This window comes from Ovis aries, chromosome 20, assembly GCF_016772045.2.
Source record: "Ovis aries strain OAR_USU_Benz2616 breed Rambouillet chromosome 20, ARS-UI_Ramb_v3.0, whole genome shotgun sequence".
Classification (NCBI taxonomy): Eukaryota; Metazoa; Chordata; class Mammalia; order Artiodactyla; family Bovidae; genus Ovis; species Ovis aries.
Genome location: NC_056073.1, coordinates 18651194 through 18674136, shown reverse-complemented (window position 1 = coordinate 18674136; position 22943 = coordinate 18651194). Strand labels below are relative to the sequence as shown.

Below are 22943 nucleotides of genomic sequence, written 5' to 3'. Positions count from 1 at the left end.
AAAAAAACTTACAGTAACGGAAATTCACAAAGTTATGTTGGGCTTAGCAATTTTGAGGCAAAGGTGAAAAGTGTAATTTGATTTTCCACTAACTGTGAAGATCTAATTGCCCCTCGTAAAAACATATGCAGATAGCAAACTTGGCAAAGTAACTCTTCAGGTGAAAGTAGCACTAATTTATCTTGGATAAATTCCTCACAGGGTCTCCACAAATTCTATTCCCATTTCCAATAGGAAGGCAAGCACTTACTTCTGGGTTCCCGGGGTCCATCCACTGTGACTTTAATAGCTCTGTGATAGGTGGCTACTTGGGGAGGATTTGTGAAGACAGTTATGGTCAAGGTGAAACTCTTGCCTGCAGATAGAAAAGGGGAAATCCACAGTGAATATAAAAAGACAGTATTGATATAATGGCAGTAATAATGTCTACATTGCACTTAAGCATCTCGGAAGAAGTAACCAAACACGGACAAGGGTCAAGACTCCTTACTCTAATGAGAAACCCTCTGATGGCCACTTTAGGGAGTTACTAAGCTCATGAGCACTAAAATCCTCATCTTCATGGCAGTCTTGTACAGGGAGGCTCCAATTTCAAAAAAGAGTTGCTCAGTAGCAAGAGCTCTAATGCAAACAAAAACTCTGGACCACTTGAAGAGGGTTCTCTCTGCTTTCAGTTTTTCTACAACATCAGGAACACATCCAAGCAGACAATTTTAGAAGTCTTTATTTAGGATTAGGTCATGACCCCGTGAGAGAACAATACTAAATCACTGTTGATTATGCTATTGACTTCACATGGCTTTAGCATTTCATTTGCTTAACTGCACTACAATGAGAAGATGAAAGAGTAAGATTCTTATGGGAATCATTTTAACAGGAGCCAGTGTCTCCCGTCCTGGCCTTAATGTGCCTGTGGTATGATGATTTCATCATTACTGGAACAAAGTTTTTCTCCTCCCTGCCCACCCCTTCCCTAACATACCTCCTCATCTAAGAGCCATCTTGAAATGACTCCCTGACAGTAACTTATTTTTGGTAAATGTACATGACATCTCCCAGTGTAAATATGAATGCTTGCTTTCAGCAGAGGTTGTGCTTCACTGAAAAAGTACATTTGATGTTTCAAATTAATGAGCTAAAAAACGGTGATGAAGTTGGGGTGGGGGGCTGGAAGGGCGAAGGATGGCAAAAATGATGGGGAAAAGTTTGGGTGCAGATCTGGCTGTTTGCTTTCTCCAGAAGAAGATACCAGACTCTGCTACCCAGACTCACTGACAGTTGTAATCAGTTAGATTTGCGACGGTTAGTCATGTCAGATAGTCAAAACTGCAAACTGTTACAAGACAGGAAAAGGTGGGCGTGAAGCAGTGACTCAATAAAACATTCAGCAATCTCAGGCCAGAGAATTCATTTAGCCTGCTCCTGGGACAGAGCTTTGAAAAGCTCCTTTCCTTTTGCCTTTTTTTTTTTTTTGGTCAAAGACTGTTTTTCCCTTTACTGAAAGCAGAGGGTATGAAATCAAAACACAAATCTTAAACAATATGTAGCAACACAGAGTTTAATGCAATCTTTTCAAAGCTTAATATGGGACAGGTTGTAGAGGAGGCTTAATGTAGAACAGGCCTTTGGCTGTCAACTCCAGTGAATGGGTTTTCTTTTCAACCCAGACCATGTAAGTTCCTAAAATATGTTTAAGACACATATCATTTGTTGCTAGGCATATATAGTTTTAAGTCTCTTTGGCTACCCTGAGGCCAAGAAGGTACGGGGAGGGGCTGGGGGGGGAAGGGGGGAGGGGGAAGGGGGGAGGGGGAAGGGGGGAGGGGGAAGGGGGAAGGGGGGAGGGGGAAGGGGGGAGGGGGGCGGGAGCAGCAGGGAAGAGAGAAAGGGAGGGGGAGGGAAATATGACGAAAATGAATATTGATTAGAAACCAGTGAAGTGCCAGTCACTTCATACACATTATCTCATTTAATCTTACCCACTCAGGTTTATCACCCTCATTTCACAAATAAGGAAACCGAAGCTCAGAGAATCTTACTAATTTAACCACACAACTAATAAGTGGAAAAAAATCAGGATCTGAAACCAAGTCTTCCAGACCCTAAAATTAATGCTCTTCTTTTTGACTTTGTTAGAGAAGATTTTTAGAAACTAATAGGTAATTTATTGCTACGTGTCCCAAACAGCTCTATCAGACCAAGAAACAAATATAAATCTACTAATGAAGTATGTCAGCCAGAATGATGAAATCATCTATCTTTAAAGCGTCACTGATATTCTGTATTTTATCCATTATATATTGAATGTTATATGGATTTAAGAAATTTAATTGTCTGGTTAGGGAAGAAAGGATTTATTATAAACATTAAGACTAACCAGAAGAATAAGGCAGCCAGGAGTCTGAACTACTCACAGAAAACTGAAAGCCTACAGAAATGGAGATTAGAAAGTCAAATAGGAAGTCACTGGATCCAGATTAGGACCTTAAAACAATGGGAAGATCTGGAGGAGTGAATGGGCTGAACTCCTAGATTGAAAGTTAATTTGCATTAAACCATAATAAAAAAAAAAAAAATCCATTCTGGGTTGGATCAATGGCCTGTGAGCCAGGACTGTGTTTCTAACAGTGCTTCAAGAGCGGTGCTTAGAAGACAGTTGTCATCCATGGCACGAATCTTCATAAACCAAGGATGTACACGTCTCAGTTGTCCTTAATGACTCTTAATAACTGCAAGAGACAGTGCCCGTGAATTTACCTAAAACACTTCTGAGAACACCGCTGTTTGAGACTTTCACAATGTACTCTGGATATTAAAATGCACTGATGCTTCTCCACAATTCATAGAAACACCTCACATAGGAACAAAAGAAGGTGAAATATAAAATTCACCATCCAATGTTCACATCAGAACTGACTTTCTATAAAGACTTCATTTTAAAAAGAGTTGGGTCTGAGAGAAAGGAAACCAATATGAAAGTCTGACTGAAGTCTTCTAAAATCAAATCCTAAGAATCAAGATGTACTTTAACAACTAAAACAAAAGACAAGGCGGTTCCTCCCACTTCTTATTGCCCCTTCAGAAGGAACGTGAACCTAATGGTTCCAGAAACTATCACCCAACTGGGTCATTTGCTCTCGTCCCTATAAACAGTGATACATTTCTGAAGTCAAATGTTTACATGAGTATTCATGATTTCCTCCTTTAAATTAAAAAAAAAATCCAAATCCCATTGTTTACTACTCTCCATAAGTGATAAAAAATGCAGCTCTTACTTAGGGAGCTAGCAATCGTTAGACAACTCATTGTAGCATCCTTAGCTTCATCTAGGGACTAGTTTTGCATTATGTCCTCAAGTCATATATTTTCTGAGATACACATAGGACCTGTCATTGAAAGACAATTCTAACCTAGCCCGAGGGGCTGTCAGAAATAGTGGGGAAAGTTAAGACTATAAGCACAGATTGTATCCAGAATTGACAAAGTACCATGCTCTGCACACTACCGGTGTTTAGAAGTGCTTGTAAATTAAAAGCAACTCGCTTGACATCAAAAGTGAGGAAGCACACCAAGAAAACTTAAAGACCGAAGTCACTTTCCATACTTGGCTTAAAATATAACAGAGAAAAAGTGAAAAGACAATTTAAAAACGTAAGCCACTCTGCACTGAATGCAAGTTTCACGGATGCTCTACTCGTATTCCAAAGCACTTCGAAAAGCTGTGGTCCTCGGATAACCCATGATGCCAGAGTAAGTAGCCATGTTACTGCTTTATAAATCGAAAACAGTTTTTCTAATTCCTGAGAGTGTATCTTTCTACCCATGAAAAAATGTAGCATTTGAGGAACTTGCTGGTTTTTCATTTTTTAATGCTACCGAAAATAGAAAATGTAAATAGCTGGGCAGCGAATACAATGGCAGCATCTTGTTGACCCAGACTTTAAAACTTGAGAGAAATAAAGAAGTGTGAAAATCAAAGAGGAAGCTGGAAAGGGACTGTTAGAAGCAGGTCAGGTACACAGGCAGGTTAAAGGATTTCCTGCCACTGAAGAACTGACCCATTTTTTCTTTTCAAAGGGTAGTATCTCATCAATATTCTCTGTCCTTTTTCCCCTCTTCATTTCAGCTTGATATTACTGTGTCCTTTCATATAATATTAATGTCCTGATTTAAAAATCTATTATTAGTGATACATCAATTTTTCTTTCTCTCTCCACTCGCTCCCCCCACCCCCAATCTAAGTCTCGAAGACAAGTCTGGACCAATTTCTCCATCCTGCCTCTGGCAGCAGACTGTGGCATTTCAGATCCTCCACCAAGTCCCGGCTGCTTCAAAGGAAAAATCCTACTTTCTTCAGTTAAGATCATAAGAAATATAGGGGGAGGGGGTCAGCTCTGTTTGGACATAATTACACTTCATCAAAAGAAGCTTTCTTCATCTTCCATGCGTGAAAAGTCTGCAAGCAGTTAAGTCTGTCTTTTTTTTTTTTTTTAATATAAAAATTGCTATTTGGGAAACCAGCCAAAACTCAGAAAGCCAATATAGTAAAACAGTGCACACCCTTTGTTTCCCTTTGAAGTTTCTTAAATAAATATGTTGAGGGTTTACAAAGTACACTATCACTTTGCCATAGTTTCTACTCAAACTGATCAGAGAAAAGTTATGCAGCATCTATATCATACAAAAGCAAGATAAATGAAAACTCTAGTTTGTATCTGTAAAATGATGTATAGCGCCTGGTCTTTTAAACACTAAAATTCAACAAAGTAATGTTACATTAGAAGAAAGATGCCTTCAGAAGATAGATATAGGTTCAGAAGATACATCATGTTCAAATTTCTCTTCTTACAAGAAAAAAAGAAATTTGAATTGTACAGTAGGCCTGCACAGTAACCGAGGGGAAAAATGAATAAACACACATACATACTTTACACCTAATCAGTCAAGAGTGAGACTAAGATGTATCTTTTTTTTCCTTTTAATGAAAGTGAACTAAACCTGATGCAAAGATAACCCCTTGAGTTTTGATTCTACCAGAGGCTCTCATTTTATTTCAAATCTTCAGTGACAGTATCTCATTAGCATGCATCATTTTTTTTTTTTAAGTTAAAAAGTACAACTTCTTGGCACTGTTCCTAGAAAGTAAACTAAAACTACTCACCGGAAACAGTCTTGCATGAATTTCCCTTATCAAGTTTTTACAATGGTAATAATTTGACATCTGATCCAAACTAAAGGGCAATTATTGGACATGGTTTAAAAATTGATGCTTCTCATTTCCTAACACAAACCTGGGTTAAAGTCATTCCACAGGTCTTTATAATTTATTTATAATTCATTTCACTCCAGTCCTAAAGTGGTCTATTTTCCCTCTTCTCATCAAAATACTTAAAATGGAAATGTCAGATTCAATCAATCAGTAAATGAACATAAAACTTCCAATGAATGATGATTAAAAGTCTTGCCATAGAATAAGTAAATAAAAGCCAAAATACTGGTTTTCTTTGAGACTTTTAAAAAAATATATTAACTGCATTTATGAAACAGCTACAAAAACCCTAAAAGGGATTATTTTCTCTTTTATGATCTTTTTAAAGATTCCTAATATCTGAATGGGGGGTATGGATGGTGGAAACTCTTAAATAATGTGGAAATATTTAGAGTCCCAATCATTCATCTGTCTAGGCAATTCCACATAGTCATTCTAACATAAGTAATACATTATTCACTTATTCAAATGAAAAGCCTTCTATAAAAGCCTATGATTTTTAAATAAGTTCCTATAGGAGTAAATTAAATCCTACAGAGGTAACATATGTGACAAGTGAAGAGCATTATGCTAGCTGTCCTTGCTACAACTTAGAGCAAAATTGATATTACCAGGAAATTGATCCAATGCACTCCCTTTTCTTTGCCCTTTGCCACTGAATGTACTCAGTTATTTGGCTCCTCATAACTCAGAACTTGAACCTCCAACTGTTCTTCCTTCCACCTCATATGCTCACACCCAGTGAAATTAGGAACTGGTCCTTCTGAAAACATTGTTTGAATTTTCAATATCATAAAACAAATGAAAAAGGCCTGAGTACTCACTAAAACACTCAACCTCATCTGGACGTATTTAAAGAAAACTTTCAGTAATTCTATTCAGTAGAAGGTGCTGATTTGTATACAGACTTAGCCTACATTTCATCAGAGGATCCTAAAGTGTTTATTCCATTATCCATATGAAAAATCAGAGACCTACCTCTTCCACTCCGGCCGACAAATCTCAGATCGTTGAACCTTGCTACTTGGTTTTTCATAACAGCAGAGGCATTTCGGAGCTCAGCAGAATAATTTTCATCGTTACCCGCCATGACAGTAACCACAGTCCCATCTGGTACCTCTCCGAGGGCTACCACCTACATAAAACAGGAAAGATAGCAGCAATAATGGCATCTCAGAAAAGCTGAAGGACTGAGAATATAGTCTCATCGTAAAGGATGCATTGTATCAGGACTTAGTGCTCTAGTCCAGGAATGGCAGACAGGAACGAGGCATCTGCATACGGGTTCGGATGCCACTTCAAACAGACCAGCGTTTCAGGGCCCACCCATTTCAAAGGCATGCAAAAGTTTCCTTCATTTGTTGTTGGACTCTTCACAGAATACATGTACATTTTTATTAAATCTCCATGTTAAGTTGTCCATAGGAATTATACCACAGAAGGAAAGCTGATGCCCCACGTGCAGACTGCATCGTACATATTAAGGCACTGCCTGTCTGCAGTGTGGAGCTCCCCGAGGTGTGGTCTCAGCCAGATCATAGCCCCCACCCAAAAAAAGGAAGTGTGGTCAGCTCCATGGGATAAGATATTTAGGGGAAACCTTACAGTTCTTGACTACAGGGAAGTCTAAATGTGGTATGGTATCCAGAACTACATTTCATCAACTTACTCTGAGCTGGATATTCAGCGTTCAATCACACTGCAAATCATGACAGAATGCCCACTCTGCAGTGGGATCCATTGGAATATACAAACCTATCATGAGCTTAAAGTCTAGGTACAGGAATAAAGACATGTAACAGGCTGAAAATGATCACTGACACATGAGTGGTACAGACAGAAAGTGCACCTTTAGCCAAACTTCTGTCTCATCCCATCTGCCATCTTGGAATGACACACTTGCCTCCTTAATCTTCAGCAGTTAGCCTGCAGCAGACTAACTCAGAAAAGTCAAGATCCAGAATAATCAGTCTTTGAGGCTAATAAACATTTTTCACTGCTGCCAGGGAACACATTTTTAACCAGGGTCAGCTAACTTGCAAATAGGTGCCTCTGATTAACATGGAGCCCAGAAGGGACTGTCGGTGCAGAGTCTTTGCTGTCATACATAAAACACACTATTTTTAAACCTATTACCAAGGGCCTGCCTCTTAATAATATCCTTTCTCACAGCTAACTTCCAGGATCCTATAATATTCAGATGATTTCCATCTCTTGCTCATTCGGCTTCCAGATGCCCTTGCAGTGAGTAAGCCAAGGCTCCAACTACAGTAACCCCTTCACCCTCCAATGACAATACCCACGTGTGCTTGCCTGTCTGGCAAATATTACCCTCATCCTTCCATTCTTCCCTCTTTTTTCAAGATGTCCATAAAGCAAACCAAAGCATTTAATTCCACGCTCCCAATACAATTCGTACATAACTCTCATTAAAACAGATTTCTTACAGCATGATGAAACAGACATGATCACTATACTTTAGAACTGCCTTTCCCCCACCAAGGAAGCCTGCGCCAACACCCCTCCGCTCTGCCCTTGGCTCCAGCCAGGGAAACAACCCAACAAACAAAAAGAAAAGAAAAAAAAAGTCAATATTTTTTTCACCTTTACTGTTCTTTTAGGGTTTCTCAGTTCTATGCCTCCTTTAAAGTGAAGTCACTCAGTCGTGCCTGACTCTTTGCAACCCCATGGACTGTAGCATACCAGGCTCTTCCATCCATGGGATTTTCCAGGCAAGAGTACTAGAGTGGGTTGCCATTCCTTCTCCAGAGGATCTTCCTGACTCAGGTCTTGAACCCAGGTCTCCCACATTGTAGGCAGATGCATTACCAACTGAGCCACCAAAGAAATCCATGCCTCCTTTAATACTCTGCTATTCGGTTTAAAATCTTAAAGCTGTCCTCAAATTATAGAACACACTTCTATAGCATCCCATTGTACTCAAATAATCCTCATTTCAATGTACATATAAGAATGACCATCATACTCCCTTTGATACGCTAGCCCAAAGCTAAGAGACTCTCTCTAGGGGCCCAGATTATATGAGACTAGAAATTACAAGAGGCAGGGGCCTTCATCTGCCTTGTTCACCACTTTGTTCTCAGCTCCCAAAACAGTGCCTGGCACAGACTAAGTGTTTGATAAATATTTTTGAAATGAATAAATGAAAGAGCTCCATAAAGAGCATCACGTCCCACCGCCAACAGTCCGTGAGAGAACCAGTTAAAGTTTGAGTCAGCACTCCCAGCTAGAGGCAATATGCCTTGCTCCAAACTAGTTTTCTGACAACTTTTTCCGTCCCAGAGGAGAGGGAATCATGCCCACTGTCCTTTACCCGGAATATACGGTTACTCTATTCAATCTGAGAAGTCTCCCAGGTCAAGGGTAAATCCCATGAGAGCATGACTTCCTTCCTGCATACTTGATCTAGTGCCTCAAGCGGCTACTGAACACAGGTAACGCAGTACCCCTGACGGAGGCAAGGCACTCATCAACTTTTCAAATTCACAAGGCCAAAAATGTGCACATCTGAAAAATACTGAAATAACTGACTGTGTTTGCCAGTATTCATTTGAATGCTTGACATTTTTTACACTCAGCATATTGTGTTTTAACACCTGCTGTGTGGCTTTCTATGTCAAAGTAAATATGGAACCAGTAAGTGTATTAATGAAGGCAGAAAAGTTGGACTCTTTAGAAGAGAATTAATGCACCAAAAATCAAGAGACCCTCCTCTTTACCCCCACCTTTATTACCCCTCTGCCATGATCGCAAGTAACTTCATCTCCTGAAACTACAGTTTTCCAACATAAATTGGAGATAATTTTTTTAAGTCTGTAAAATGTAGAAGATATACCATAAGTATAGAGTATAATTATAATGATGTGCTTTTAGTAAGATGAGCAGGCTAACTTCTGTTCCAAGTCGGCTGTGTGCTAAACACAGGCTTTTCCTTATAAGCATCCTTAAAGGGTTCAATTCAATATGTAATTCTTTACTTCATGTCCTGAGATGTTTTTTGGTGTTGTTGAGAGATATAGGACTGCTGATGGGTTTGACTCCAGGCTGGTGAAATTTCCAGAAAAAAAGTGAAGAAATCTGCCCCAATATAAAGATTTTTTAGAGCTCTGGGACATTATTATTTTACTGCATATTTTTAATATAATGGATTTTTTTTAGTTAGAAGAAAAGGAAAATTGATTCAATATGGGAAAATATGAAAGAAAAGATCCCTAAGAGTGAAATACATAAGTCCACTTTTCTTTGCTTAAGCAGTATAATAATAGCCATATTAAATAATGGTATGTTTTATGTATCACATTTAATAACAAAACAAATAGGTCATCACAAATTGTGTGAGTCTTCTATGAGGCTTACAACTTGGCCTGGAAAAAAAAATGCTAACTAACAAGATATAGTGATAACTTTTCCTGTTTTGGCTGAATTCTATTTTAGTAGCTAAATCTATTTGTTTTCTTTTGTTTTTGTTTTTTTTTTTTTTCTGCTATTCACTCTACCACATCAGATTGACTAATGTTTTTCTGAGGAAAAAAAGGGAGATACAGAGAATATATTTGATTTTATATCAATCAGAAGTGTAATCATATGTTTGAGGGTTTAAAAAAAAAAAAAAAAGAAGTAGATCTCTGAAGCTAAAAAGTTTCCCTTGGAGATTCTCAACTGTGTTTATCTAAAAGAAAACCAAAAGAATCAAGAAATTTTTACACATTTCATCTGCACCAAACCCAAGCAATACAAAACATTTTAAGGGGTAGAAAGCACTCAAAAATCACCTTTTAACTAGTTAGTTTAGCACTCAAAATTTTGTTTCCACATCACCCAATTCAAAAGTTCTGTTCTGCAAAGAATAATTTGTGATGAAACTTTAACAGTTACTTTCCTAGGTGCTTTTCAAATATAAAATCTACCAATTCAAGAAACTTCATGGGGAAGAGGGAAGTAATTTTGTGTCCTGACATTTCAGAACAGAGAAAGAAGTTCCTTTATTTAGCGCACCTCACGATAACAAGCATTTAAATCACACGATACAGAGCTTGTGAAAAATAAAGTAAAGGGATATTTAACTCTAAAAATGCTATTGAAAATTTTTATGAGGGTTCCTCTGACTACATCTGTGAGCTACTCTGAAAGAGGAGCAATGGAGAATTAACTCAGGCCCTTAAAATTGTTTTTGTGGTCTTATTATATGGAAATTTAAATTGCTTATGACATTTCCATAGATAGAAGTCAAGTCTTCGCTAATCAATTACTCTTCAAGACCAATATCACTTGGGTACATTGTACTTGCAGCAAAATTGAAATATAATTATTTTTCAAGATAGAATCTGACCAAATCTATCTTTGGAATAAAAAGAAAGGTAAGGGAGTAATTGCAAAAAGGAAAAGTTTTATTCCTATGGTAATTATGTAAGGATAACTTTAAATAAACTATCACAAAGTTTCACAAATATTAGTTACTTTTAGACTCTAACCTAGAACTTAGAAACACTTGACTGAACTGTACAGAAAAGAGTAAATGTAATATAAAATAACATTTCTTAATTTTTATACTATATGTCAGAGAAATTTGATGGGCATTATTTCAGTTTAAGCCAGAAATTCATGAGCCATGTATCAAGCTGATTTACAGCATCTAACAATGAATATTCTGGAATTCTAAAAAGATAAAAACAGCAATCCCAAAGGGGCAAAAATAATGAATGACATTTTACCATGCCTGTTTTCAAATATAAGTTTTTTTAATTTTTTATTTATTTTCCATCTAAAACTATTTGTTTCCATTATCTTACCAGTAAGTTTTATATTTACTCAGTCCTAAAATTTTGAATTTTAAATAATTTTTCTTGCATCTAAAGGCATAACACAAAAATAAGTCTGTCTTCAAACAACTTGAGATCTATTATGATGTACATAGTTTTGCACAGCAGCTCAGAGTAGGTTTAGCAAAGTTTTAACAGGCTTAATAAGCTGTTTTCTTTGTTTAGGTATAATTACATTAAAAAGACACAAACATAAAATAAGATCGCTAATTATGTAAGGAAAATACAACTCACTATGTCAACTAGGTATTAGCTACATACTTGCTTATGAAGAGAAAAATGGCCAATGATGTCGAAAAAATTATTTTCAAATAGAAATTGCTCCATCATTTTGAAACCCTACTTGTGACAAATACTGAAAGGTATTATTAAACATGCAGAATTAACTATGAGCAATAGATCATATATCGAAAAATGCGTTTTCTTTCTTTAACACTGCCAGAAAAACATATGATCCTGGTAAATATACAGACCAGTGTTCACTAACTTAAAGCAGTGCAATAGTCTTACACTACTTTTAACTTTAAAACACACATCTGGACTTAAAATTTCTGCATAGTGTTTCAGCTTGAAGCTATTTAAAGCAACTGAGCTACGAACCCTGAACACCAAGCTTCAGGATGAAAATGCGGACAGACTCCTAACTTACAAGGGTGCTACTGGCTACAGGGCTAACACGTTCTCCCCACTATTTCTACCTGACTATTAACTAATGCAATGAATTTGCATATCGCTTTCTCATCACTGCAACTACCCAAGACAGAAAGGGCCTGGGATCCTCTAATAGTATGCCTTAACTATTTTAAGCTTTCAGTGACATACACCTGAGAGAAACGTTAAAAATATTTATTTCCATTTCCTTGACACCTGGGAGGACTGAACATTTCAAAACTGCAGAACTTTGTTAAAAATATAATGCTAATAAACAACTTGGTATAGTTTAAAGCATACACGTTTCTGCACTTTTACATGTCAGTGTATTAAGTACTCTCGTATAATTCCAAAACAAGATCAGATGAACAAGGCTAGTACATGACATGTCTTAATGCAATACACTACCAATATCATTTTGAAGCACTGTTTTAAGTTAACATATCAAAATACAGTCTACTGAATTCATTTCTGATCTTCTACTTTGTAGAGCTCAGTGTCACAGGCATAAAATATGGGCTCAATAAATATTATATTGATTTGAATACCAGACTTCTCAACAATTAAGTTCTACATTAAATATATTTACCTGTCTGCTATCTACCCAACAACGCTATAATTTACTTTGTACATAGCTCTGAATATGATAGCCAAATTGCTGTCACCACTTTTAAAACTGAGACTTCTTCATATTACTTCTTCTTTGCAGATGTATTTGATTATGTCGCAAGAGTCTAGAAAGTCTACCGCTCACAGGCTTTTATCTCCAAAGTAAGGTAAAAAGAGGTTGATTTTACTAACATCCAGATGAAAACAAACAAACAAAAATATTGTCAAAATCTGGATGTTCCGAGCATCTACACATCTATTTTCAATAGAGACAAAACTTCTATACTGAGTGGATGTCAGCTGTCCACCACTATTTGAATTTTGTTAAACACAAGTTTAGGGAGGTGGGAAAACATGAAAGTCAAGATTTACATTAATTCAATTTATCTTTCAGTTAATACAAATTAAAACATTCAATTCAATATGGCCATGTGTTATCTATGGTTTTGTTTACTGGTTAAAAGTAAAATTACTCTATAATTTAAAATAAGTATGATGAATAACAGAGAAAGCAATTTATTTTCAAAATATTTTTAAAAGGGTGGTAATGAGAAAACCTAAAGATAGCCAAAACATCTGAGAACAGCTCAAACTAAATTGCATTCTATCTTTATGCCAAAAAGAGCCTTTCTAGTCAAAGTATTAATGCTCAGAATCAATTCAGCAGCATAAATGCAAGAGTATAGTTCAAGACATTTATACCTTAAAACCATGTTTAGCAAAACTAATGGAATGCAGAATATCAAACATCTAGAGCCTTAATTTTTTCATATCCTGACTTCTGGCATTTTACATATATAATATCTATTTATTTTTATTATTTGCTGTTTTCATCCAGGGCTTTTTGTTTGTGTTTTGAGGAGATTTGGGGAGGAGGGAGAGGTAGGTGAAAACAAATTTCCACTCTCACATAAGGCTAATTAGAAAATTCTGGACCCTTGGACGATGAATTGTAAAAGATATCTCTCACGTGAAAACCCACATTTCTACGATTCACCTATATTCTGAGCTTTCCATATTTCAAGGAAGGAACGCTTAACCTACAAAATGGGTGGTTTGTAAATGGGACGGTTAAAACACACACACGTTTCTTGAGCCAACTGCAAAATGAAACTTGCCTCAGAATGCAACATCCCCTTTCCATAATAATTCATTCTGATTCCTGCTCTGATAGAAGACCTAGCGAGATAACCAGCTCTAATTGACCTGGACTCCTCTTTCGTTCCACCCCACCCACACACGGAATCTGAATTGGTGCGTGGCGCAGGGGGGTGGTCAACAACAGGGAACTGCCACTGGCCCGTGGGAGTTTGGCCCCAGGGTCCACAAGGGAGGAACTGGCGGGATTCCTCCCTCCCCCCTTCACCCCACCCCAAGGCCTGGCTTACCCTGCTCTCCACAATCCCAGAACCCAAGGGACCCAGGCCCACCTTCGCGGGTTCAGAGGCTAGACTGGACCGGAAGCATCTTTCTGCGAGCCCTCTCCTCCGCGTCTGGCTCACCGCCCCCTCCATCCCAAGCGCCTAATCCCTCGAGGAGGAAGGGCCTGGGTACCTCGTCTCTCCAGCAACCCGGGGCGCTCTGCGAGGGGGCGAGGGCTGCCGGGCACGGGGGGACCCCAATTGCATCACAGAGAGACTCCGGACCCTCAACGTGCCGAGCCGCTGCCCGCGACTCCGGCTGCTGACATCCGCCCTCAAACTAACGGGCCAGGCGGACCGAGGAGGCCGCCGCAGGACGCGCGCGGGGTGCTCTCCAGCCTGGGGGGGTGGTCACTGCCGCGGCGCCCGGGTCGCGGACCCGAGCCTCCCACGACCTTTCAGAAGCGGGAGGGACCTCTGGGGTCTGAGTCCTCAAAAGAAAGAATAAGGCAAATCTCACAGCGTCACCTCAGTTTTCAAGGCGGGCGAGCCGAAGGCATTTCGCAGGTTTCCCTTCGGCCTCGCGGCGCGGCGAGCCCCCGCCCCCTCCAGCAGCCCGCGCCGCCTCGCACTCGAGGGTCTGGCTCCCGGGACTCCCGGGCTCCCCCGCCTCCGGGCGCGCGGCGACCCCGGCGGCCCCGCCTTCCTCTGCAGCGGGAATCGGCGAGGGTCTGCAGGCTGAGGACGCCCCCGTCCCGCCTTCCCATCCCTTGCTCCCCGAGACCCTAAATTTGCCCGGACCCTCTTGGACACCCGCAACGCGGCCCACGCGCCGCCGCCAGCAACCGGCACCCGGCGCCCCGCCCCGGGCGCGAACGCCCGGCGCCGGCACCCCGCTAACACTGGCCCCCGAGCCCGGGAGGGGCCGGGACAGCCACGGCGCAAGCCGGTCAGAGAGTGGGGCGCCGAGACGGGCGGAGGGCGTTTGGGAGGGAGGGGAGGAGAGGGTCGGAGCCCGCGGAATCCCGAGGCGGGGCGGCGCGGCGGCCCGCGGTCGGGTTCAGCCGGGATGCCGGGGACCGGGGCGCGGGAGTCTCAGGGGAGAACGCCGGGGATCCTCGCCCCGGAGGAGTGGGGGGCGGGGTGGAGCTCGTCCCGGCGGCGGCTCCGAGAGTGGGCACCGGGGGATTCCTGTGGGAGGGGAGAGCGGCTCAGAGGAGTGCGTCGGGACTTTGGCCGGGCGGCTCGAGGGGTGATGAACGGATAGAGGGGACACGGGCGGAGGTGGTGGCTTCGGGCACAAGTGGGAGAGGGAAGCATCTGTGCGGGACCACTAACGCGGCGAGCCCAGCTGGGGGATCCCGAGGAAAAGGGCCAGGCGGGGGTCCCTCAGGTCGGAGCCACCGAGGTACGAGCCTTGGAGGCCTCCCGGGTCGGGACCCGGGCCCCCGCGGGCTCGGAGACGCCTGCGGGCAGGTCCGGCGGCGCCGAGCCGGGGGCGGGGGTGGGGCGGGGGGCAGCCGCAGTTTCTTACCTTGAAGGCCACGGGCAGGGTCTTGTTGCAGCGCCAGTGCGAGGGCAGCACGGAGCACAGGAAGTTGGGGCTGTCGGTGCGGACTAGTTCGGCCGGGTGGTCAGCGATGATCTCCACCATGGTGCGGTTGTCGTGCGGCGGCCGCAACCGGGGCACCGCGGCCGCCGCTGCCGCCGCCGCCGCCGCCGCCGCCGCCGCCGCCGCCTCCTGCTGTTGCTGCTGCTGTTGCTGCTGCTGCTGTTGCTGCTGCTGCTGTTGTTGCTGCTGCTGCGCAGCCACCACCGGGCTCACGTCGCTCATCTTGCCGGGCTGCAGGCTGCTGGAGGGGGGGCTGAAGCGCCGGCTGGTGCTCGGATCTACGGGAATACGCATCACAACAGCCACAAGTTAGCGAAGTGGCCGGGGGAGGGGGAGGAGGGTGGAAATGAGGGGCGAGGAGGAGGAAATTGGGGGGGTGGAGGCCAGACGGGGGAAAAGGGGCTGGAGGTGATGGGGCTGAGGAGGTGAGAAATCAAGTTCGATGAAGCCGACTGCCGGGCGGAGTCTGACGGGAGCCAGCGGCGGCGTTGCGGAGCAGTCGGCTTGGCGGTTGGGGAGACCCGAGAGGCGCAGGTCTTGATGGAGCCTTTGGAACACCCGGGGTGGCAGCTGCGAACGAGCACCGGGACGTGTCTGGCCCGGGCAGGCGGGAGGCTTCAGTCTGCAGCAACTTGGAGTGGGGCCCCCTGGGGCACCGCGTCCTGGGTGCGCTGGCGCCCCCTCCCAGTTCGAGTCCGGCGGTGGAGCCCAGTGGGTTCAGCAGTCCAGCCCCGAGGCCAGGATCGCCGCGCGCTGCCCGCCACCGCCGCTCCGCGCCGCGCGCAGCTACCCGGCTGCAGGCGTCCGCGCCGCCGCCCGCCCGCCCGCGCCGCTGCCGCCGCCGCCGCCGCCGCCTCCTCCGCGGCGGCCGCCGCTCCCCCCGCGCCGGCTGCGCACTCAGATTCCTCCCGCGGCGGCTGCCAGCCCGGCTCCCCGGTCCGGCTCTTTCCTTTCCCTTCTCCTCTTCTCGCCCTCTCACCGCCACCTCCTCGCATCCACTCCCTCCTGATTTTTGCAAAGCTCCCCTGACCCTCGCGCTTCGAGGTGCCAGGAGGTAAGTCGCGGGCAGCGGATCTCGGGGCAACGGATCTCGAGGCTACGAATCGCAGCCGCTGCCGCCGCCCGCCGGCCGCGAGAAGGAGCCCCCGGGACGCCGCGCGCAGCTTCGGAAGCCGAGAGAGGCGGCCCCGGGCTAGCGGGATCTCGCCGGGTCGCGTCTTCTTGCTTCTCGCCCTCTCCTCCCAGGACAAGGAACCCCCTTCTTGGTCCAGGGAGATTGAAGCTGAGATGCCAGAGAGCCGCTGGCTGATCTGACTGTCGTTATTTTTCGTTTTAACTTCAGGAGAGGAGGAAGGAAAATTCTTGAGCGTCTGTGCTGACTTCTCAGCACTCTTCACCCTTCCCCCACCCTACCCCCCCCCCCACCTCTGCCGGAGCGGCTCCCTAGGGAAAAAAAAGATTTTGCAGGGTTTGGGTGTGTTTCTTTTTCTTTTTTTTTTTTTTTCACTTAAGTGACACAAAAATTTGGGATGGAGGGGACACTTGTCAAAATAGTTTTAGAAACGCAAGTGGGTGTTGGACACTTTTTCCTTCTATATTCAAACTAGTCGTTCCTAGAGAACAAGGATGAGTTTTTTTAAGCACTGGAAAACTGTCAGCTTGATGATTAAAATAAGTTGCAAAAACCCTCGCTGGGGGAAAACCCCAGCAGTTTTCCATGAATTTCAAACTTTTATTGTCTATTCTGCATCTAAAACTAGGTCTAAGGTCTTAATTTCTCCCCCACCACTCCCGGGGGAAAAAAAATTAAAAGTACAAAATAAAATATTCAAAATGTTTCAATGGCTATTTATTTATGTATTTATTTCCCAATGTGGGTTTAAAAAGCGACTTTGGATCCCCCAAAAAGTTGTGGTCGAGAGGATGAAGGAGCGCAGAAAAAAAGCAGCAGTTTTACCTAAAATGTGGTTTTTGGAGGCTGGGATTTCTAATGATTAGGTTTTTGTGGTTTATATAGACACGACTCTGGCTAAGGCGATCATTACGCTGATGAGAGTCAGAAGCACGTGGGTGTCTCCGACCAGCCTCAAACTCTGAGCCTTCAAAACAAATAAAACAATGTGCGGCGCCCGCAGAAGCCGGGAAATCCGCTTGAGGCTATTGCACCCCGAAGAAGGGGGCACCGGGCTGTTTCCCCTCCTCTAACTGTACTTCTAAGTTCCTGGCTGTCAATCTCCTTTAAACCTCTCAAAGCTTGAAAACGTGTCTGTAAGAATCATCCGTTGCCAACGTTTCAAAGATGCCTAACAGGGTAACTGACACTACACAGTAATAAGCGACCTTGTAAAAGAAATGAAAAGTTACAGTGCCTCCTCTTCGGAGTATTCAGGAAGATAGTTGAGTCATCACTCATTCTCAACCCCCTCCATCTTATTTAAACCAATTCACATACCCATTAATCGGCGTTTTTATTGCTCTGCGCAAACGCCTCTCTCACCCTGGTAGCGACCTGCCACGACCCTCCCTCCTGGTTTTTAAAACATCGCTTCCACGCGCCCAGCCGGCGATTGGGGGGGTCTGCGTCTTTGAAAGGGCCTGGAAGAGAGAGCGTGGGGGCCGCGGCAGAGGGGACCCGGTGCCTGTCCAGGACTCTGGAGCCTATTTCAAGAGCAAGATGAACATCAAGGGCTTCAGTTGCCTGCTCGGGGACCACTAAAGAGATGCCCTCTAAAAAGATGCTCCTTCGACTAAGGGGCTTCCAACCGTGGGAGCGGAGGCGGGGGCGGGGATGGCTAGGCTAGGCGAGCTCCCTTACGGGGGTAAGGATAGGGTTCAAGGGACACTGCTCCGTCTTTCCTCTTTGGGGCTTATTTTTACCTTCCCTTTCCCCATCGACAACTCCACGCCTCCCTCGTCCGACTTCTCCTTCCCCAATTTTCTCTCCGCGTTCCCGCCTCTCCTTCCCAAACCCCCGCAGATTCGAGCCTAGCCGCCGCGCCCCTACGTGACTCATTCTGCATCACCTGCTAGGACACCCCCCTGCCCAACCTACTCCTCGGGATGAGAGAACCCACTTATCACTACGGACTTGATGCGCAGCAAGGAACGGTGCTGTCTCCGGCGCGTGCGATTTTTAATTATCTTTTCGGTCACAGGGGAGAGCTCTAACCCTGGGCACCACCGCGCCGTCAGCGCGCACGAGGGTCGGGTCTTCCCCAGCCGCATGCAGCGGACCAGCAAAGGGAAGCCAGGCTTACCCTTCAAAAAGACAGAAGAGAGACCAGACTGCTTGCATTAATTTTCTACCTTATTCCCCCCACTCTTGCCTCCACTTAGTCACATGCACTGGGGCACACACGCTCACACATCCCCACGCCAACACAGAAAGACAGACACAACTCATACACAAGGCTTTTTTCTTCTTCTTCTTCTTCTTCTTCTTCTTCTTCTTTTTTTTTTTTTTTTTTGCCTTTCAGCGGGACAGTTTTATTTTGGGCATGTTGTACCTCAGTCTATCAAAGATCTCTGATTTGGTTTGTTGCCTTTTTTTAATGTGTAGGGGCTGCAAAGGAAGAGAGAAGTTACCGGAAGCTGATTATTTCTGTGGTCGAGGGAGATAAAATTTCAGTAACTATTAATACCACAGTCGGTGTTATGCCGCCTTCTCTGGGGTTGTCCTTCTCCCTGGAAATCCGAAGAACCAGTGACTACCAGAAAATGTGGTGACACTAAGTAACAGTCAGTATTTCGAATATGGGCGACCAGACGGGTTCTTTTTTGAATAAGAACTTCTAGAGCAGTTGAACTTAAGTAATCATTTTGGGGGCTTTTCCTCTTTCCTCATTGCTGTTTTGTTTTACTTAGTGGATAGCAAAATATGCAGGCCTGAATGTTTGGGTGCTTTGACTGGGGATTTTAAGGGTGATTTAATCAATGTTGAATTATTTATTTTAATTAATCATATCCGGTAATTTAGCTTTATAGCCTGTCCTTGGACATCCTCCCTTCTTTTCACATTTCAGTGGAGCTAATATAAGCAACTCTTGGAAGTTAGTAGTCTTGGATCCCTTAAAATATCCTACAGTTATTTATAATGTGGAAATGAAATTTTCCACTGAATACCCTAACAACGTTTCAGGTGTCTGGCACAGCGGATTTTCAGTCTCCTTTCAAAAATATCCTCTTGCTGAACATTCACACTTTCAAGTGGAGCTGACTGAGCCTGGAACTGATGATGTCTTGGCTCAGAGAGTTATTCTTAAAGGAAGAAAACATTTTTACAGACCCCTAAACTGAACCTCTCCTGGTAATAGTAGGCACAGAGGGAAACTGTGAAATTTTACATGTGTGTATTTTGTGCTATAGTTTGCATGAGCTCACTCTTGGGCTTAATTTTTTTTTTCTACCTCAAAATGTTCAGAAGAAATCACCCACTAGGTTCCTCTCCAGAAATATGCCTCTCTTCTGTTGTATGTTATGGCATTTAAAAACACACACACATTTCCTGAACATGTAGCTATTCCAGAAAATACAGGCATAATTTTCCCCTCCATCTCCTTTAACATTTAATATAACTGTTTAGTAACAACATCTGGAAATCCTGACTTTCCAGACAAAGAAAATGAGATATGAAACAGTCAAGTTACTTATCTAGTCAAAGAACTGAGTTCTCAAAACCAAGACCAGAAACCGTGCTTCTTTCATTCAGGTTTTCTCTTCTAATTGCTAAATCATTTTATATATTCTTTTTCTTGATAAAAAGTGAAAAAGCCACTGTAAAATCGTAAACTAGTTTTCAGTGGGTCAGTTGATGAAGTGGGACAACCTTTCAGACATGCAGTGAAAAATCATGACATACTGATGACTGCTAAAGTTTTGAATGGTTGGATGGGAAAACCTTATAAACAGAACCATCTTTACAGAGTTTTCCTTTGGACTGTGAGAATGAAATTCACTCAGCTCTTGTAGAAGTAGCACTGCCACTAGGCCAAGAATTGTCACATTACAGTCCATAGGCCAAATCTGGCCCAAAGCCTATTTTTGTACAATCCACAAGTTAAGGATGGTTTTTGAATTTTCAGATAGAAAACAATTTGGAGAAGAATAATACTCATGACATATGAATCTGATATAAATTCAAATTTCAGTGTCCACAGCTCTATTCATACAATTGTGTAGTTACGGAAAGGACTACGTGGCCTGCAAAGCCTAAAATATTTAATATCTGTTTTGTTTTGTTTTTACAGAGAAAATTTGCCAATCCCTGCCCTGAGAAGGTTACAGCACCAGAAAGGAGTAAGCTACTTTTCTGTATAAAATGTTAGTTAGACTAATATTTTTCACTTAATCATTTTGGATGTGCCAAAACAGAGAATGAGGAGTTAATAATTTTTCCCTAGCTGTTTAAGCACCCTCATCTAGCACACCTGTATATGTCAGCATCTTCAGCTATCCTTCATAGTGGGAGTACATTAACTGCATAGATGAGCAAGCAAGGGGTAAAGAAATGTACATGTCATTTGAACATGAAAAAAAATACATAAGGCTTGCATAGGTTTATTCCATCTGTTCTACAAACGATTACACAAGAAACATAAATGAGCTTACCAAGAATTTTCTGCTTTACTAGATTTTCACAAGGCCTGAAATGAAGGAAACCCTGGTTCAATTCCTGGGTCGGGAAGTTCCCCTGGAGAAGGGATAGGCTACCCACACCAGTATTCTTGGGTTTCCCTGGTGGCTCAGATGATAAAGAATCTGCCCACAATGCAGGAGACCTGAGTTCAATCCCTGGGTTGGGAAGATACCCGGTCTAGTATTCTTGCCTGGAGAATCCCCATGGACAGAGGAGCCTGGTGGGCTACAGTCCATGGGGTAGCAAAGAGTCAGATGTGACTAAGCACAGCACGTTTATACTTTTAAGACAGTTAGCTTCATAACTTATGTGGTCCCAAAGCTTTCTGACTTTTTTAATTTGAATTTTTATACAGTTCAATACTGTCTGATTTGTTGTAAACTCACTCAGTTTTTCCCTTTGTCAATGAACCTATAAAAATTTGCATGGCTGTAACAAGAGATGAAGTGTTTTGTAGTTGGGGGGCTTAGCATCATAAACTTTTCCTTGTTGCTCCAGTTAGCATTCCCATGGGCCATTTTCAGGCATTTATAAGAGAGTGCAGCATCGTCATAAAAAGGCTTACGCTTGCCATGTGGTCTTCCACATTTTTGGAGCACCTGCCTAATTGTATGCCAGCAGCGACACGGACTAGAGCGGTACATGTTATGTTTGACAAAAAGATCGGCTTCCTAAATGACACCCTCTCTACCTGAGGTGACAACATAATTTGTAAGAAGAATCTCATTTATTACCTAGAAGTCAGAGAAATAAAACTTACTTTCTTAAATCAGCCCTTTGGTATTTTGATGTTGGCAATTGTCCTGTGTCAGTGGCAGTGATCTCCAAGAAGTAGTGGAAAATTATATGTAAAACCTTATAAAAGTCTGTGATGAAGCACCTAAAAACACCCTAAAATAAGGTTTCCCATAGTAATCTATTTCTTTATTGATGTGCTTGCATTTTACCTTCTGGACACCAAGGCATGTTGCTATCCAACTCTAATCCCACTGCCTACAATTCTGAAGTTTCACTCTAGATTTTGGAATGGTAGCCTGAACTATTTGTCCCCTCTCTCCAACTTTCCATCAGGGTAAGAAATAAAAATCCTAACAGTCTTAGTCCGTATAAAGAAGTACAAAATCAGCCTTTGCACAGTCCGAGAAATTTGAATTCCCAACAAGAAAGTCAAGAAAGATAGAAGAAGAAAAAAGAACAGAATAGAAATAATCCAACTTGGTTTTCTTAGCTGCAGTCCTAGGGGATGCCAGTTCTGGGTCACCATCCTAATTATTTTTTTCCTCTTTATTTCATACCCAGAAACTCTTTCTCCAGTGTTTTCCCCCAGGAGTTCCTGAACTAGACTTTTCGCAGAAAAAGTACTTTCTTTTTCCCATCTAGCCATGATCAACACTCGATGATTCTTTACTTTTGTTTCATTTCACATGATTCCCCCAAATTATCCTGTTGTTGTTGTTGTGTGTGTGTGTCTGTGTGTGTGTGTGTCTGTGTGTGTGTGTCAGTTGCTCAGTCGTGTCTGACTCTTTGAGACCCCATGGACTGTAGCCTGCCAGGCTTCTCTGTCCTTGGAATTCTCCATGGCAAGAATGCTGGCGTGGGTTGCCATTTCCTTCTTCAGGGAATCTTCCCGACCTAGGGATTGAACCCAGGTCTCCTGCATTGCAGGTGGATGCCTTAAGGTCTAAGCCACCATGGAAGCCGTTGGGTGAGATCTGTTCATCACACTCCTATAAGTCACAATTTTTCTCTAGATCATTTTTCTTCCCTGAGGGTGCCAATAATCAACGTATTGCCTCTCAGGTCCAAAGTCAACTTTTTTACCTGCTCTGTGAAAATGGATCTGGGCCCTTTAAATATTTCTTCTTACCCACTGGCATCACCATTTTGTCAGTAGGGGGCACTGGAGAAACATTATAGAGGGAAATGGTTTTGCTTCCTGGTTCTCATGCTCAACAGAGCAGATTGC

At 43.1% G+C, this 22943-nt stretch overlaps 1 protein-coding gene across 9 annotated transcripts in view; it reads right to left on the bottom strand.

Moving 5' to 3' along the window:
* RUNX2 (RUNX family transcription factor 2) overlaps positions 1–22943 on the bottom strand; it is a 344141-nt gene that overhangs the window by 236308 nt on the left and 84890 nt on the right. For 7 of the 9 annotated variants that reach the window (XM_060403664.1, XM_060403659.1, XM_042237136.2 and 4 more), the window contains 3 exons: positions 15265–15620; positions 6248–6404; positions 251–355 (listed from right to left, as the gene is read on the bottom strand). In XM_060403664.1, the coding sequence (XP_060259647.1) occupies positions 251–355; positions 6248–6404; positions 15265–15620 (618 nt within the window). Of the gene's footprint in view, positions 1–250; positions 356–6247; positions 6405–13799; positions 14332–15264; positions 16116–22943 lie in introns of those variants that run through there. The other 2 variants (XM_042237137.2, XM_042237140.2) reach the window with 2 other exon arrangements.